The sequence below is a fragment of the Temnothorax nylanderi genome, unplaced genomic scaffold (genome assembly GCF_030848795.1).
Source record: "Temnothorax nylanderi isolate EJ_2023f unplaced genomic scaffold, tnyl_v1.0 TNYL_tig0002_pilon, whole genome shotgun sequence".
NCBI classification, from domain to species: Eukaryota; Metazoa; Arthropoda; class Insecta; order Hymenoptera; family Formicidae; genus Temnothorax; species Temnothorax nylanderi.
In genome coordinates, this window is record NW_027249064.1 from 1,052,094 (window position 1) to 1,070,174 (window position 18,081).

Sequence of the window (18,081 nt, forward strand, 5' to 3'; positions counted from 1 at the left end):
TCACTTTACAAGAGAAGAATGCAAGTTTTTGCGTCCTTTACAATGTTGTTTGCGTTAAAAAAATTGCTTTTTCTTTTAAATTCCTTTTTCGCACAACTCCTCGCGTAATTGTTGCATTTTATTAAAACTATATTATGCTAAATATATCGAGTTTTCATGTGCAATTTTATTTTAAATTTTACTAGCAAGATAAGTAAACAGACTCAACGATATTATTATATAGCATTCTTTATTATCCTTAGCACACAACGACTATTTCCCCTTAGATCACTATCATTTCTACAATATATGTGTGCGTGCAAGCATGATACGCGCTTAATGCTCGCATCATTCAGACCTAACGAGCTCCTGAGTGCTCGCATGCGATGATAATCGATGCATTCAATCCGTCACGCTCATAATATCGCCGACACCTGAAACTCGCCTAGTCATCTCTAGTATAGTTTCCGCGAAACATCCGAGCTTAGATTGCTTATTGCATTGCATAATAACAAATAATAACAAGTTGCTTCTTGAACGCGTTTCTTGTGATACATTTTACATTAAATATATAAGAAACTTAATAATCAATTTTGATTATAACAATTACAGATAAAGATTGATATAATATTCAAAGTTGTGTTTGAATAATATTGATTCCAAACGTTCATCTATCGAAGGATATATATTATTAAGACTAAATTCAATCATTTTATTATTTTATTAATTTATTTTGAAATTTTTTTTAAATACACGACCGTGTAGGGTGTAGTATCTTGCAATTACCTGACCGCCGACCATGCCCTGCCGCAGTCTAACCAGATCGGTCTGACTCCACGCGCTCTTGCTCCAGGGCGCGACTTGACGCAGATCCCTGTCGAAATCGAATTCCGCCAACTGGTTATGGAGGAAATTGCGGATGTTCCACGGTAGGTCATTGTGGCCGTCGATCAAAGGCACCTCAGAAAGAACCTGTCGAACGGTTTCCAATCGCTCACGCGGCGACGTCAGGAGCGCGAGCTCCCCATCCGCTGGACGTGGCCCGACTCTGCCCACCCAGGTGCCAATCGACAGTATAATCACGCTTACTGTCAATACACCACTCTGGCCGCCACTCTGCAACAGCAGATAATGCAATAGGTAATCTTCCATGTCTCGATTGTGTTTAAAAGATAAAGGGGATAGCTAATCATTTGTACAAAAATTGAATATAAAATATAGACAAATTTTCTTCATTGATAAGCAAAATGTATGTAAATTTTAAACATTAATTAGAATGTAATTAATTAGAGATGCAATTGCTAATTAAAAAATATGACAATATAATGCTAATTAGTTATTAAATAGTTATGACAAAGTATATTATAAATATACTGTATTATACTTTGAGTATTGTGCAAAAAACAAGTTTTTGTTCGAGTGTGGGTGCTGTATACGTATTATCAGAGTCAAAGAGGCTATTTCTTGGCAATTTGTTAGATAAATTGCTGAGCGGAAAAACGAATGACTTTAGTGATGGCACAAAACGATTTAATACCACGTCGTAAAAGTTTTTTTGATACATGTATATTTAGCACAACATACGAGAATAACGTATTGTTCCCGCGGGATTATCTCGCGTAATGAAGATAGACCGAAAGGGGAACAACATGGGAAGGAGATAGCTACAATCGTCTACACAGCTCGCCCGTTGTTCCGCACCTTGTACCCTTTGAAGTCGATGACCTCGGGAAACGAGTGATATTTTTGAGAAAGAGACACGCGGCTTTGATAGAGATTCTAAATTATTAAGCCCTGCTCATCCGAGCGATGTCGGTGGATGTTTGCTTGTCGCCGGGATTTGAAATTCAGGGAACGAAACAGTGAATTATTTCTTGAGCGAGGCATCAAAAGCTCTCGCTGCTCACTTTCCAAGGCTCTCTCCTTTGCCAGCCAAGGCAGCTTGCAAATATGGAGGAAAATCGTACACGATGGCCGGGGTTTAATTTTCGCCGCGAGTAATCCGTAGGGACGAACCTGCGGTGCCTTCCCATACGTTATATGATTATATGAAAGAGTAATGTAGATTGTAGATGAAGCATATCCCTTTGTTCCGTACATTATTCTGTTTACGAGATTGTTGAGCGAAAGGAGAAACACGCTCGCTTCAGAGTAAATTCTTTGGAAGCGTGATTGATGGTTTTTTTTCTTCTCAACGATGATTGATTATGGAAGAAGCTTATTTATCATGCATTATTTACGTCAAGGATTTGTATTTTTAATCTGGTGTCCAAGTATTACAACGTTAATTTCTGATAAAATAATCGTTTAGTTAAATGAAATTCGTCATCTCTTTAACGAACGTATAAAGCTTCTTTGCGCATTTCTGCTTTTGTATCTTTGAGTTTTACGCCGACGAGATCGAATGGCATGAATCAAAAGGTACATACATAAAAGGTTCAATCGCATCGGAAAATATCAGCTGCGAGAGTCGAGAGATTCGTGTACAAGAGGGATTAGCTCAGCTCGGTGCTAGCCGTGTACAAAAGAACGAGAATTACTTGAGTGCTGAGCAATGTCGTTTAACTGTATCCACTGCCCGACCAAACGACGACCCGCACTACTCGTTGACCGCGGGAATGCGGTCTGTTCATACTCGGCTGGCCATACACGTCGCTTTCTGCGCCAGCCAGGCTCTGAGAGAGCCTCGGCGTTGTTTGAACTTCCGGCGGTCTTACGGAAATATTTGCGCGAAGCTAACTTTAGTTGGCAATAATCATTACGGAATTTACGGTTCATCACACCGTATATTTTCGTAATGTTTCGCGATGTTATTAGATAGGTTGCAATTAAGCATAGATAATATTATTTTCAAAAACGATAATTATTAGGAATTCTTTATAAAACAATAAATTAAAACGAAATTTTTATTCCTGTTTTGCTGAACAATAATATAACTTCTAGATAGATTGAAAATTTATATGCAGATTATAAAGAATAGTTTATTACAAAGAAAAAAAAATTTTTTATTATTAAAAAGTGTTTTTTTTTTTTTACAGAAAGATAGTTCCAAAATTTCAATTTTGCGTGATATAAAAATTCGTTTAAATGTCAATCGATTGTCCGTATAAAGTAATATAATGTAATTATCAAAATAAGAGATTTTTATTCTCGTTCCCCGCGAATTTAATGGAGCAAGCAAAATGCCGAAATGAGATATAAATCCACTATGACGTAACCCACCGCCTGATGATTAATGAATAGAAAGTGATTTAGTGCCATGAACGATATTGTTGAAACCCTACCCGTTGGTTCGAACGACGATTATACGATCGTTCACTTCTATGGACGATTGATATTGAACCGAATCTATTCAGTTGCTGAATAGTAACGTTACATTCGTCGCACCGTCCGCACGTGTCACGCTTAGCTTTTACCATTAACCATGAGTCGATATTGGTTTCATCCGCCTTTGAAATAAATTTTCATAATTTTGCGCGTGATCCGTCTCCTTCTACGGAGGGAGAAGGGCGAGTAATTCATATAAATAATTTCATCCAATTCTCACTAGTCAAATTAAATCGTTGATTCCAATTGGCATACGCTTCAAAGTATGTAGACAAGATAAGAATGTACAGAGAATTTTTTAGGATTACTTAAATTATATTTAAAGGGGATTTCAGATTACTTTACTTTTTTCAGAAGTGTATATTTTTTTACAATAATATGGCAGGCTTTTAAAGAGATCATAGTATACGATAGTATATACGATAATGTAAATGCAAAACTGTACGGCTCACTGGAATATTTATCGCTGAGAGCTATTCAAGAGAAATTGCCATCATCCAAATTTTGCATTCAGCAGCACTCGCGATAACTGCAGTTTCATTAAAATCTAGAAAATACATTCTGCATGCAAGTCTGTAGTCTACCGTTAATATCCTTGAATATGGAAGCGGAAGTGCAGAAGGAGGCTGGAAAAGGAGGCAGGAATGGCAGGGAAAGTCGTAAACTGGCTTGCATCCAAATGTCAACTGTAATAAAAGACCGTATTAAAAGAGTATAGTCGAGGCGTGCCATCCATTGAATGTGCTCAGTGGATGCGTGCATCGATGTTTTTGAAGATTCAATCCATGGGATTATTTACTAGGTCAACTGGTCTCATTTATTGCTGTGAGGGCACAAATCATTAAATATTACGTCAGGGAAAATAGCATTTTGTTGCTTTAGATGACTTTTGTTACTTTGCTGTATCAATAGATAAATATATCTGTTAATTTTACGATCAGATTTAAAAAAGCATTACCTATTATTTATCGTAATTATTTCTGCTCGATTAATATTTTGATAATAAAAGTGATTTTAAAAGTTCGCTTTGTCGCACACTTTCCGCTATTTCGTAATGAATGGATAATTTGATCCTATCTGGCTCGCCGAATGAGCGGCCGCAAAGGGTTAAATTGGGTGGACGATTCGATATTCCGTGCTCGTACGTGGAGCTGCGATATTGCTCGTTTCATAATTAACGCGTCAATTTGGCGATCGACGCCGTTTGGCCATAAAAAAGCGACGTGCCGATTTAAGTCGCGATCCGAATTCTAATAGCCATTTTGGCATAAAAGGGCGCTTCGGCTCTCCAAACGCGCACTGATATCCATGAATTTTTCGGGACAATTGCGAACGTACGATACGATATCGAGCGCGTGGTTCAGTTTACGCGAGTATTATATAGTATCCGCGCACAACGTCATAGAACGTCGTACGTTACGGACGGGAAACATCGTTACATTCGTTATTCAAGTGCTTGAACTACATAGGCGAGCTTCAAAAGGGGTCATGCGAGGCAAACTGGGTTTCGCGGCACTTTTAAGTTTCACCGGGAATATCCTGCGAGCGAGCGGAGCGAGCGAGCGAGAGAGAGAGGCGAGGGAAAAATTACTTTGTAGCTTCGCTTCCCCGGGGACATCGTAACGTTTGAAATTGCACGGCGGCGGCGCACGGACTCTCTCTTTCTTCCTCTCTCTCTCTCTCTCTTTCTCTCTCTCTCTCTCGCTTTGTCTCTCTTTCTCTTTCTCTCTCTGCTACTGCGAGTGAACTCAAAAAAATTCTAAAAAAACAATCGAAGACTCTCGATCTTTCCGCAACCAGCTTTGCTGGAGCCATTTCGCCGGGACTCGCTGCTGGAAAGAAAAATTACTTCGAGATGTTCTTCCAAAGACGTCGTTCCGCCCGAACGGCGGCATGCATTTTAACGCGTCGAGAATTTATACGGCACGGAAGAAACGGAAATTTGCAAAATTTCTGCCATATGTCTCCCTTATAGAATTATGTATTACATTTATGCGAGATCAGGGTACGTTTAGCGAAAGTACTTTTAAAAATGCATTTCATACGCGCGACGCACGTACAGCACGCATAAGACACATATTAAATGTATGTATCGAAATAGATACATATTTCGTATCACGATGAGATGCTTGCGAAGATCTTTCTCTTCGAGATATTATTTGATTTTTTCAGATTTTTCAATTATGATCTTCCAGATAGAGCGGGTGCATGTAAGTGGAAATTCAGGGGCAAATGCGCGAACACAAGGCAAGTGAATCGGAAATTCCACGGTCGCAATTCATGTTACGTGACTGAGCGCAATATTTCATGGAAATTTCTCTAGGGATAGAAGAAACGTGAAGATGGCGGGCAATGGTCAGAGAAATGATTCGTATGCTCTTGGAGCATTGAATCTCGCTAGAGAGCATCAGCGATTAGGTGTAAAAACTCTGTAAAACATATGAAGCTGTGATTCTTTAAATGTCATCATTCTTATATATAGCCATTACAGGAAAAAAACTTTATTCTCTGTATATGGTCATTTTATAATAGTATTTGTATTTATATTATTTAATTTGTCACGCGTACTTAATTCATTATTACCATGCGTAAATTATCTGATTTCCTCAACTTTTACATCCTAAATTCTGTTCGTGTTGTTTAATTATAAAATTTCGGATGCAGCTTAAATATTCATATGACAATTTAAATAAATAAAAATTATGAGATGTGCCTTCTATACATGTGGTTTTCCAGTTTTGTTTCGCTGTTAAAAATACCGCCGGTGCATATTTTAGAGCGCGACGCGTTCTCGTCACAGTTGCAATTTTTCGACGCGTCCAAGCGAGCGCCGCGCGGCCAGCGTGATTTGCGACGGTCAGGCATTACACATGTAAGCAAGGCACGTCAGTGGCAATATTCCCGTCAAAACTGCGACACTTGTCACGAGGATACGTCACGCTGATCTGTCACGGCGAATGTTTTATGGTTCCGATATGATAGAAAAATGTCAGCGCGCGTGCAACCCCGCGCGAATAAATTACTCGACGCTGCGCCCCATGGTAATACGTAAATCGGTGAGTGGATTTACGCGACTAACGGCGTGTATTTTCGTAGGGGGGAGGGGAGGGGGCGATCTTTAGCTCCCTGGGAAAAAAAGCGGATGCGATTTTCGCGCTATTCCTGTCGCCGAGGAAAATCGACGACCGGCGCAAATGGATGGTGGTTCGGGCGCGCAATCCGGTAAAGCATCGGCCGCGGCGCGGAAGCGCCCGTGAAGTGCGATAGTCCTGCGAGAAAACATCGAGACAAAAGGATGGAGGAATCCGTACGGAACCTTCCCTTTATTCCGCTCCGCTTCCTTTTTTCCCTTCCTTTTACCGTGACGTGTTTTGATTCCCCGGGTACGCGCGCCGAATTGCAGCTACCTAGATTGTGGCCGTTCGTAATCGATACGGTCGTTTCGGCGAACACTCTCGCGCCCCGGTTCCGTGAATATTTCTCGCACATTTCCGAGTTGGCGCAGCGCACACTCGTGTTTAAGTTAATTTTGCAGATCACTCGCCGTATATGATACGGAGTAAATTATGTATGAGACTTTCACATGCTGGAGGTAGGAATCTGGCATGCGGGCAAAGGGATTTGAGGTATTCTGGGTATGACCCAAAACAGAGTTGAATCGTTATAAGAAATGTTAGTGCTTCTGTTAAAGTTATTATATTTTGTCATTTCTTTTATGACGCGTTTATCTTATATAAGAAGAAAAGGCGCGTATTTTATTTTTCAGCAGTATAAATAATAACAAGTATGAGACTTATTATTAATCATAAATTGTCTTATAATCTAGTCTAGAAAATAAGAGATAATATATTGTGTAAAATAATTCAATTAATAAATTTTACTGATTTAATAATAAATAAATAGTTCTGTTTATTGTTGAAATATTTATATTGTAATCTTAATTAAAAGGCTTCTTACAAGTACGGTTAATTGTGATATTTTGATAGCAGTATACAATTTTTTATTAATTGATGGGAAACTATTGAGCTAAAAAACTTCACTGTTATTTAATTAGGTATTCTATTGTTCATATTTGCTCAACACTTCATATACTATATTATTAAAGTACATATATTATTAAAGAGTAGCCAGATATCATGCGAGAGATAATTCTTTGTAGTTCGTGGAATTACGCGATAGGCAAAGGGTGAAGTGGTCACAGAAGTGTGACACACGTGATCAAGAAACAAAGAACCGGGGCAAAAAAAAAAGATAAAACTGTCGCGAACTTTTCAGTCCCGGGAACTTTGTTATTTCCGTGGTAGAGGATTCATACGTAGCGAGCACAGCGGGGGCGGGGGTGCAAAGGATGCAATTTGTGTGTGGGTGTAAAGGATGGTGGGCGCGACGTGGGAAAGGATCAGGCATTGGGGGGCAAGATAGCTCAATGCGAGAACTTGGAGCATGAAACTTCGAGATTGGAAATATTTCGCGTTGTTATTTCTCCATTCTAGAGCTCGAAGTCGCGCTTTGCGTTCGATAGCTTTGCCAGAATTCGCGTAAATCAACAGATTGGAACTTTTTCGCTGATTGTGAGTATCGTTCGTGTACTTTCGTAATTTCGGTGTGTTATTCCGATATGCAATTATATACGGAAAAAAACGCAGTGTTTTTATGTTTAACGACTCCCTCGATCTTAATTAGAATGCAATTTGCGATGCAATAATTTGGCAACTCTAATAAAAATTTAGTACCGATGATATTTTTTAGAATGATTAACAGAACACACGTGTAAAGCGATAAGTGGTATTTCATCCAAAACAAACATCCTTCTCTTCATTATTATTAAAAACGTTACTTTAGTTTATATTTTTGTATTATTAGCAATATTTTCGACAAACATACAGTTAATATAAATATACATTTATAATTTATTTATTTATTCCTATAAATATAGAAACAAAATATTTAATAAATTAAATGTATGTATTTGCAAACACACACACATAAATTTTGTTGCATCTCTCGCGATCTAATTACCAACGAACGTTCACACAGAAGCTTCCACAATGAGAAACGTCAACAATACTGCCTCACGGTTTAATAAAGTCATGCGGTTACCGTGGATTCGCAAGTGCTTTTTCTTTCAGCTGTGTCCTACCATAAGCTCCGGTCTAAACTAATTTCACTGTGTGCTGCCACGCGTGAGGCGCTATGTACTGCTATGCACGCACAAAGGCGTGATAAAAAAACGACCCCTGTTTCTCTCTCTTCCCCTCGACCTTCCCCTTTCTCTCTCTATCTATTTTCACTCCTCCTATATCTCTCTTTCTCTGTATTCCGCGTTTTCTTTGCATCTCGTGTTCTATGTGCATCTACGTAATTTCCTTCTTTTTCGGTAATTTAATCTCGTTTGCCGCCGCTAATTAGTCGGCTAACAAGTACCTTCAATCGTTCGCAGTCGGGACTGCATTACGTACCGCAGATACGTACCGTTAACCGAACTATTGTTATAAACCCTATACCGCCGATTTTAATCGCTTTCGAGCCAAGCGATTACCAAATTACGGCCACAAATTTATTCCCGTTTCGAATCCGGTCGTTTCGATACGATTTTTCTTTTTCCATTCTAGCAATCAGGTGCAATAGTCGATAATCGAGACCTGTTTCGGTGTATTAACCTGCGCTAATTAAAATATTTTTAGCCATGCTTAGTCGATGTGCATAATAATTTGCTTTTTACATATGATTGACTGGGAACTGACGTTAATTAAAATAAATCCACATTATACGCGAGTATTGCGTATTGAAAGTAGAATGGCGGTTTATTGACGGGAAGTCGATCAGTTTTCCATAACATGCGGCGGGTGGGCACACCCACGAATACACACATTTCACTGAGGCGTTTCAGATACGGTGAAAATAAAATCTCTTTGTGTATTTTTGCGTGACGTCAAACGAGTTTTCGACCGCGTGTTTCTTCGAACCGTTTTTTTTTTTTTCGACAAAAAGCATCAAAATTCAAATCTGTTATCCGCAACAATCGAATTCAATTTGCGTAGTGATACAGTTCTGTAATCAATATTCATACGGGCGCGATAAAATTCCGTCTAAAAATGTTGATACAGCGAAGATATTTTTTCACTTGAAATCCACAGAAAAAAAATACTCGCGCTGACAGCGCAACAAAATTCACATGTAGAACGTGTTAACTCCGTGATACAACATTCGCTTGATGTTTAACACCATTATGTCGCAGGAAGGGTAACGGATTGACGGGCTCGAAAACCACTTTGATACGGTGCCCGGAGTTGTGCGCGAGTTTCGAATCGATGGTGGTAAACCGCATCTTCGACGCACGAATCGCGCGATCCAAAGTTCGCCGAACGCCTGAGGTCTAAAGGGAACTTGATTTCCGATAAATTTGCGGCACACAGTTGGGACCGGGCAAAACAAGTGTGATACGATCTTTACGGAAAACTTACGTCGATCGATCGTGCATTAGTCGCGTCGGTGCTAAATGATGCTTTGCAAATCGCCTAGATTTACTTGGTAATTAATATTTGAGGAATTGTGTTAGCCTAAAATTTATCAAATGCCACTTTTAGTGACAAAACCCTGATATTTAATATAATGACATTTAATATAATTAGAATTCTATATAATTCTATATAAAATTATATAGACAATTCTATATAAAGAAGCAAATAATGCTTTGCACAGACAGAAACTCTCAATTTTATAAAATACTTTATTAAACTCAATTAAATATATTAAAGATAAAAAGATATTTTTACGGTCGTCCATAATATTTAAAAACGGAATTCATAATATGTTTTTTCGATAATCTTGCCAGATATTTAAAGTTTAGTCTATATATTCACCTTGTTTTGATCCGCATGTGTAAATATTATTTGAAAGATAAAACGATTGAGAATCGACGTATATTGCGTTGATACAAACCGAATTTTCGGCTTCCGTTTTTTTAGGGATCTATGCGGAAATGTCTAAATCCGCAAATGCCACGCGTATGAAGTATAAGGGACATGCTTCTTCGTAGGTGGAGCGCGAAAACACAAAAATGTTTTGCTTACGAGAACAGTCGATTGCACTCGTGTAACGACTTTCTACAGTCGGATAGATTGAAATGTGAAAATAGCGCTGAGCTTTGTGTAGGCAAACAGGAAAACAAACCAGCCGGGTATCGGAAAAGCATACGGTGCTTTCAAACGTGAAATATTGTTGCATGGATTCGCTCAGCACGAATTTGCGCACCCAATTTTAGTACTACTACCGGGGTAGTTATCGGGAAGAAAAGAAGAGCATTATTATTTTTATCGATTCATTTTATATCGGGGTAGAAAGTTATTTATGGGGGCAGCAACTTGGTTGCAATCCTTTTCGTAGTATACAATCTCATCAAAATTTATAAAAGATCGACTTTATTTATTTTCAAATATATAATATAAATATCTATATATAATATAAATTTAATATAAACATCTTATCGCCAACAATTATGTGTGGCTACTCTACATTGTAAACTTTTTAATATTTCATAATATCCTGATTTTATCGGTAATATCTTTTCATGACAATAAGTTATTTATAATCCAATGATATCCAGTCAATAGTATTCGTAACTTTCAAATAATCACAAAAATAATAGTCGTATTTATAAAGAATTTAAAGAATTCGTATAGAAACAACTGTGGTTCTTCTTTCGTACGCGTTAACGTAACAATTTTCGCTTATTGATATCACAGAAAGCTGTATGCATTGTCAAGTATAACTCAATATTATCCGCACCGCAGGATATGCCGCAGCATTCGAGTAGCTGCGAGTAAGGCCAGATACTCGTGGCGAAGTTATGCGCAGCATTTGCCCGCGAGGACATAACTCCGTGCGCAAAGTTGGCAGAGAACAGCGTTGGCGTCCCTTCCGCACTGGAATAACAAACCACCCATGTTACAACTGGGAAGCGCCAGAGGTAGATGCTGAATTCGATTTAAACCAAGCCTGTTAACTGTTTACTTATATTGCAGACAAAAGATTGTGAAATATACAGATCATAGATATCTTTAAACTTTAAATAATTCAATTATTGCATATTATTCAAAATGAGAAGAGTACATATAAGGTTAGCATCGATTTTAAATCAAATTCTCGACGTCTGTCAAAATCAACGCCGTGTGATTATAAAAATAAGATTTATATGCATCTGGTACTTTCCAGGCCAATGTGTGATATTGGGGAGCACACATTGAAATATACGTTCATTTCGTAAATTCGAGGTACGCATGTAGCATCTTCAAATTCCGAACACGCGAAATACACATCTGACGTGGAAAGAGACTACTCGTACAGGATTTGCCTGAATATTACGTCTATGACTTACTCTGCACTACGTACGTGCCCCCATACAGAATCGCGAGCAGTCGGGCTCTGCTGAAAATTGGTCGGCGAAAAGTGCGCGTGATAGATGTTGGGTTGTATGTTATATTCTGGGTCGCAACGCGCTGAGTTTTGAAAAAATTAATTTTTTCGAACGATTTGAATTTATAATGTCTCTTTCAATATATGCTATGTACCAGAGAACTGACAAATACGTATAAATTCCAAGTTATTAATTAATTTTCCGAGTTATCAAGCAACATATTACAATTAATAAGAACTATGAAAAGTTATTAGCAGTTATTATGTACAATGATAATTTTTTTAAACTGAAAAATTTATTTTTTATAAATCTTGTATCAATTTGCAAGTATTTAATCCTAATTGCAAATAGTGAAATAGCTTAATATCAAGAATTTTTTAAAAGTTTATAAAAAATAAAACTTGATGGATTACACACATTCTGATTACAATGACATTATTTCAATAATTTAAATTAATACATATACAATTTATTTAGAACAACAATTCCATTTCTTGTAAAAATTCTAAAAAAACCTTTAAAATTCGTGCGATAAAACAACTGTGAACAAGTCGATGCGCTTAATGCAAATGCATTGGAGTAAAATTTAACATCACACGGTGAAAAGATTTACAACTTAATTCGCATTTATGTTTCAAACTGATGGTACAGTCGCGATTTGTGGCTACACGCAAATAAGTGAGAATTTTACATAAAAAATTACGTGCGATTCGAATTATCAATTAGGAGTTCGTGACATGGCATTCGTGATCCGAGCAGTTCGTAGAAAATTCATTGCGGACAGATTCGATAATCCAACTCGCGGGAAGAGATGTAATTAAACGCCCTTTCATCCATTCGCAGAATTGCGCGATATGCAAAATTAGTAGTCGCTTGATCCGATCGTGTGCTTGGTAAAACGACCAGATCGCCAATCGTCATTCATTATCTCCCTTTCGGCTCGTAAAAAAAAAAAAGCCAAACAGAACACACAAGTGTTCGTAGTATATTTCCACATTCCACTGGCAAACAATATTTACGTAAATGAAACAAACGAATCTTATGTAGACACACAATTCGACTACCGATTGCAAATCGATAGTTAAAGAAAAAAGTGAAGCTTTTGTTACTCGAAACGAGAAATAACGACACACGTGTAACTCGTTTATTGGAAATTCTTACAGAGGTAGAAGTTTGTTCTCCCGCATTCCTTTTTCCGCTGACCGTTGTTAGGTGAGGTACATATGGCACGCTTCTCGCTGCTGTGTAACAACCGTTTTTAATGAACCGTACTTGTAATCCTTGCGGCAACGATAGAAACACAATAGTAGAAACTGGATGCGGTACAATCTGGTGAGGTTCAATGCGCCATCGTTTTTTTGCAATCTTGCTGTATTTACTACATTATTTGCACTAAGTTTAAACGTTTCGCAGAAATTATGAAAATGTAATGTTTTGCGGATAATCATAAAAATGAAATATAAACTCGCCATATTTTATCATAACACCTGTTTAATTAGTTAACGTGGTTAATGAAGTTAAACTTAATTAATTATAAGTTCTTACGGAGTTTCTCATTAATCAAGCAATTTATATTATATTACGTAGCTCATTAATGTTATTTGATAAAAGATTTAACGTTACTATATGGATAAAAGATTTTAACGCCAATATACGGTCAAGTTTTACTTTATTATAATTTTTTAAAATATAAAATTGCATCTCTCTCTCTCTCTCTCTCTCTCTCTCTGTGTGTCTCTCTCTATTTCTGTCTCTATCTCTATCTTTTTCAGTTCTAATTGGAAAATTTGACATCTGAAGAACGGACTCGTTTCTTTTGACGAGAAATTTGTTAATATTCTATTCGGAAAATAATGATTTCTATTGTAATACTCTCAGGACAGCTCTTCATTATTCACGAAATCACTCGTCAAAATCCAACTAGGAACAGACCGCCGAAGTGTCGCTCATTATCGGGACTATTCTTTCCGTCGCTGAAACGTACGCGGCGTTTCACTGAACTGTCGACCACGTTCAATCATTCGGCGCACGCCATCGTCTCTAATTACACATCGCTCTCGCTGAGTACTTCTCATTATCGAGCACAACATAGTCTCACCGCGTCTCCCTGGAAGTATTTTGGAGTTACGGTGGATCGATCTTCTTCAGCGTTCCAGGCCTCGCTTGGGTCGAATTAAGTGCCGGCACTTAATTATTTAATAGCCGGCGGGAAAATGCGATCGAGAAGGGAATCGGGAACGTGACGATTAACAGCTGCCGTGCCGAGCCTCGCGAATCGCGCGCTTATGATAATGAGGCACGGGTATCTGCGATAATGGCGTTTTCGAGTTCCTGCGCCTCTGAAAGCGATTTGGCGAGACAGAAGGGTATCCCTTGCGAAAAGTCTCTGTACTGACGAAAAGATACAAGAATTTAATATTTTCAAGTCTTAGACTCGAGAAATAATGAAAGATAGTTTTGAAATTCGCGGATGAGACAATTTTGAAATCTGAATAAAGTGAAACAAAACTTTCTTGCCTGTGTTTTTGTACACCTAAATATGAAAGAAAAAACAGAATGTTTTCAATGCATTCGTCAAATACAACCCGAAATTAAAATATTATTGCTCCAGCATTTCATTTTTTTGATACTTTTGCTTCTTAAGAGAGAACTCGCAAACTTTTTAAAATTTAATTTACCTTAAGAGATATTATAAACGTTTAAAAATAACCTTTCTTAAATATTCATCATGGTGTGATACTTAATTGTATTGCAAATAGCTATATATATTCAAATAATGCGAATATACAGATATTTTTGCATTTCAGATAATATTTAAATATTGTCAATACTAATTTGCGTATAAGAGATTTGTGTGTTTGTCAGAAACACAGTTAATAATTATAAATTATTAATATAATTACTGTTAATCTCGTCACGCTCATGACAAGCTATTAAAAGAAAATCATTGAGATTTGCCAAGGTACATAAATTACCAATTTTATAGAACTATCGAGGATTCTGCATAACACGATCAAACTTAGACGTGATCACAGCGTGCAACGGAAACACCTTAAAATGTCCGCCCCAATAATAATTCTCCAGGAAAAACCGAGTGGAAGAAAAGGGAAAACATTTCACGAAAGTTGGACACTCGTGACAAGGATGCGAAAAAAACAGGAGCAAAGGGAGCGAGTTAGAGAGAGGAAGGGTAGCGAGTAGGAAGAGGAGAAGCCACGAAACTTTTAAACGGGTCAGGAGGTCTTGTTCAAAAAGTCGTTCGCGAAAGCTACGCCCGCAAGCATGATATCGCAAGAAAACTCCTTTTTTCCTCTCCCGGTCTCGGTAAAAAAGGGTCTGCGAAAACTTTAATAAGCCGTGCCACGCCGGCATGCCTCAATATTTAAACAACGTTCCCGCCGCCACCGCCGCGATATTGTCTCGCATGAATGGACACCTCGCAGAAATTGATGTCGCTGTAATAGTTTTCTTGTTCGTCGAGCGAGTCCGGAATCAGTCCCAATCTCGTCGCGACGCGACGACATCACATTTCTTTTACATGTATCTTTCCACATCTCGCCGGCATGTTAGATAGCCGCACAATAGGAAATATCGATCGTTAATTTAATATTTTCGTTGAGATTACATCGGAGGTACTGCGACTGCTGCCAATCCGAAGGTTGGCGAAAACGGAGAGAGTATGCATTTCACTAAAAAGTCGTTGTTACCTTATTCTATATAGATTAATTTTTTAACAAATATTTCTTTCAATTCTTTTATCTTCTTTTTCTTTGCTCTTAAGTGATTTACTTACGTCGCGCTATTAAACAAATAATATAATAATATATATATTTAATAATAATAATAATGTTATTATTATTAAATATAATACAAGACGGATGTTGGTTTATTAATGTTCTACATACACGTAGCAAAAAGAGAAATTGTATTTTGTCATAGATTAGTCACGGATACGTTCGATTATAATATTTATTTTTAGTTATAATTTTTAGTAATAATATTTAAATTTTAGTAATAATAACATTTATTTTTTCTTTATCATTGTCGAAAGTATTACAAGTCTCCTGCGGATTCTCTGACAAAGCTCGTTGTAAGGAGACGCGAAGTTTTGAAGTATTGGATCTTGTTCCTGCTCATTAGAAAGTTTCTTCAGCATTAAAAAGTCAGCGATAAAAAGAAAAAAAATTGATAAATAGTTTTAAATTATTTGAATATATCAAGTTTATTCTATTTTTCCAGCAGAGAAGTAAAAGTCTTTTTTTCAATTGGCATTATAGTTTTCAAGCGCTTTCCTATAATATTTAATTTATTTATAAACGAAACTTAAAGAGATACATAAAGCAACATTTATAAAAATTCTATCAATGCCGATATTATATAACTTGCACGATGATTTTAAATGTTTATTATTGCAAAAATTTTCGAGAATCACGTTTTCCTTTGTTCGTCGAAAATATCACGAGAAAGTGTCAGCACGAAACACACATATTCGATATTAACAAATAAATCACCATCGCGTTTGCGATTATAATATATGTATAATTAAATATTAAATTATAATCTTGCCTAGTACATCGATAACGATAACTGTACTCGGCCACTTCCGTTACGAAGTTTTGCTCAAGAGAGAGTCGTCCTTTATAGATACATATATAAAATATATATATATATACATATGTATTCTTAACACGTAGCTTACATACATTCAGGTTTCCACTATTTGTCGACGACTTTTCTGACGCTCTCAATCCCGATTCTGATTTACAATTCTCCGCTTTTCGTCTAGTGCCACACAGTGGTCATACATATTTAATCGACACGTGACTGTTCGCCGGATAAAATTGTTCTTTCCTATCTTGCTCTTGCTGCTACATTGTGGAGTCGGTTATAAGACCGACAGACGTCCCTTTACTCCGTCTTCGTGTCCCCTCGCGAGAGCGAGCGTGGGCGAGAATCGCGCGGTATACCTTCAATTCGTAATCAAGCCAAAGTTCAGCCTCCGTACTCGCGACGATGCTTTCTTCGGGATGAAAGGCATCGTGTCTCTTGTGCGGGATAGAAAATTCGGGACAGACAGTCTCGTCTGAACCAGAAGAGTCTCGCTCTGCCACTTCCATAGAACGGGCGAGAGAATAGTGAGGTTTAAAGTTTACGTGACGCGGCATTATTATTTGATCTGTCAATGAAATAATGAAAACAGAGATCAAAGTACCAATACGTGTTTTCTTAATATAATTTATTAATTTAATAATATGTATTGCATATGGATTATATATAAGTATGTTATGTATATTGTGTAAGATTAATTTATCCAAATATTCACTCTTGTAAAAAAATGATGATTATTTATATATATTAATTCCTAAGAGCATCCAAGAGACATACAATTCTAATTTTAAATATAAAATTTGAGACTTTGAAAATATTCAGCAACTTACTAAAATGGTTAAAAATTTTCATCCAAGAATATTATAATGTGTTAATTTAAAGATTCTTTTCTTTTAAAATAATAATAAGACCTAAAAAATTTAGAGGTTCAACAATTTTAGTACTCGAGGATTTGAGTACCCGATAATTATAAAACGCTAAATATTATAGTGTCAAGCGCTACATAATACCTTGAAATAAAAATATTTAGCGACACATTAAAATCCAAAAATCTCATTAATCATTAAAAAGCAATTGAGCTATTTTTCAAAAATCTAATTAAAGTTTGAAGAACTCGATACTAATGGCTGAACTAGACAATTATTAATATCTTGTAGCGAATTTTCGGCACGTTTTCCGTACCTTACTTCGCGCGCAATTCTTACACGATCTCCGACATGTTACTTACAAAATATAGAGTGAAGAAAAGTATCGTTTATCAGGTAGAGTACGTCGATTTAAGCGTCCGGCTTAACGGCGCAGTTTTGTATCGCGCTCTCAGAAGTAGGAGGACGTAGGTAATCCTTTTTAGGGCGTTTGTTGGGAGCTTCTCTCAGTGTTTTCCTCAGTATCGAGAACCTTTAAGAGAAGTACTTTTTTCTCGCAGCACCACCTGGCAAAAGGTAATTCTCTTAAAGATCTGCCACTCTCATAAATCTCGACGTATACTCGCCGTGCATGCACTCGCAAATTTTAATGAAAGGCGAGAAAGACTGAGCGATAAAAAAAGTGATAAAAGAAAGAAAAGCACAAACATAAATAATGACGAGCGAAAATACTGGTCGGCAATATTAAACAACCGTTTCGCAAAAAATTTTAACTAAAACTATTCTACTACAATTAAGTAAGTGATTATATTAGAAATAATAATAAAATTCACTCTAAAAAAATTAAATCGTAATATTTAACACGATGGACTAATTGTAAGAATA

General features: G+C 37.0%; 1 protein-coding gene across 1 annotated transcript in view; it reads right to left on the reverse strand.

Annotated features, from left to right (window-relative positions):
- The window catches only part of LOC139768581 (dipeptidase 1), a 99,361-nt gene that overhangs the window by 5,546 nt on the left and 75,734 nt on the right, over nt 1–18,081 (reverse strand). Inside the window, exon 2 of the mRNA XM_071698911.1 lies at nt 766–1,095. Coding sequence (XP_071555012.1) covers nt 766–1,095 — 330 coding nt within the window. The remainder of the gene's footprint in view (nt 1–765; nt 1,096–18,081) is intronic.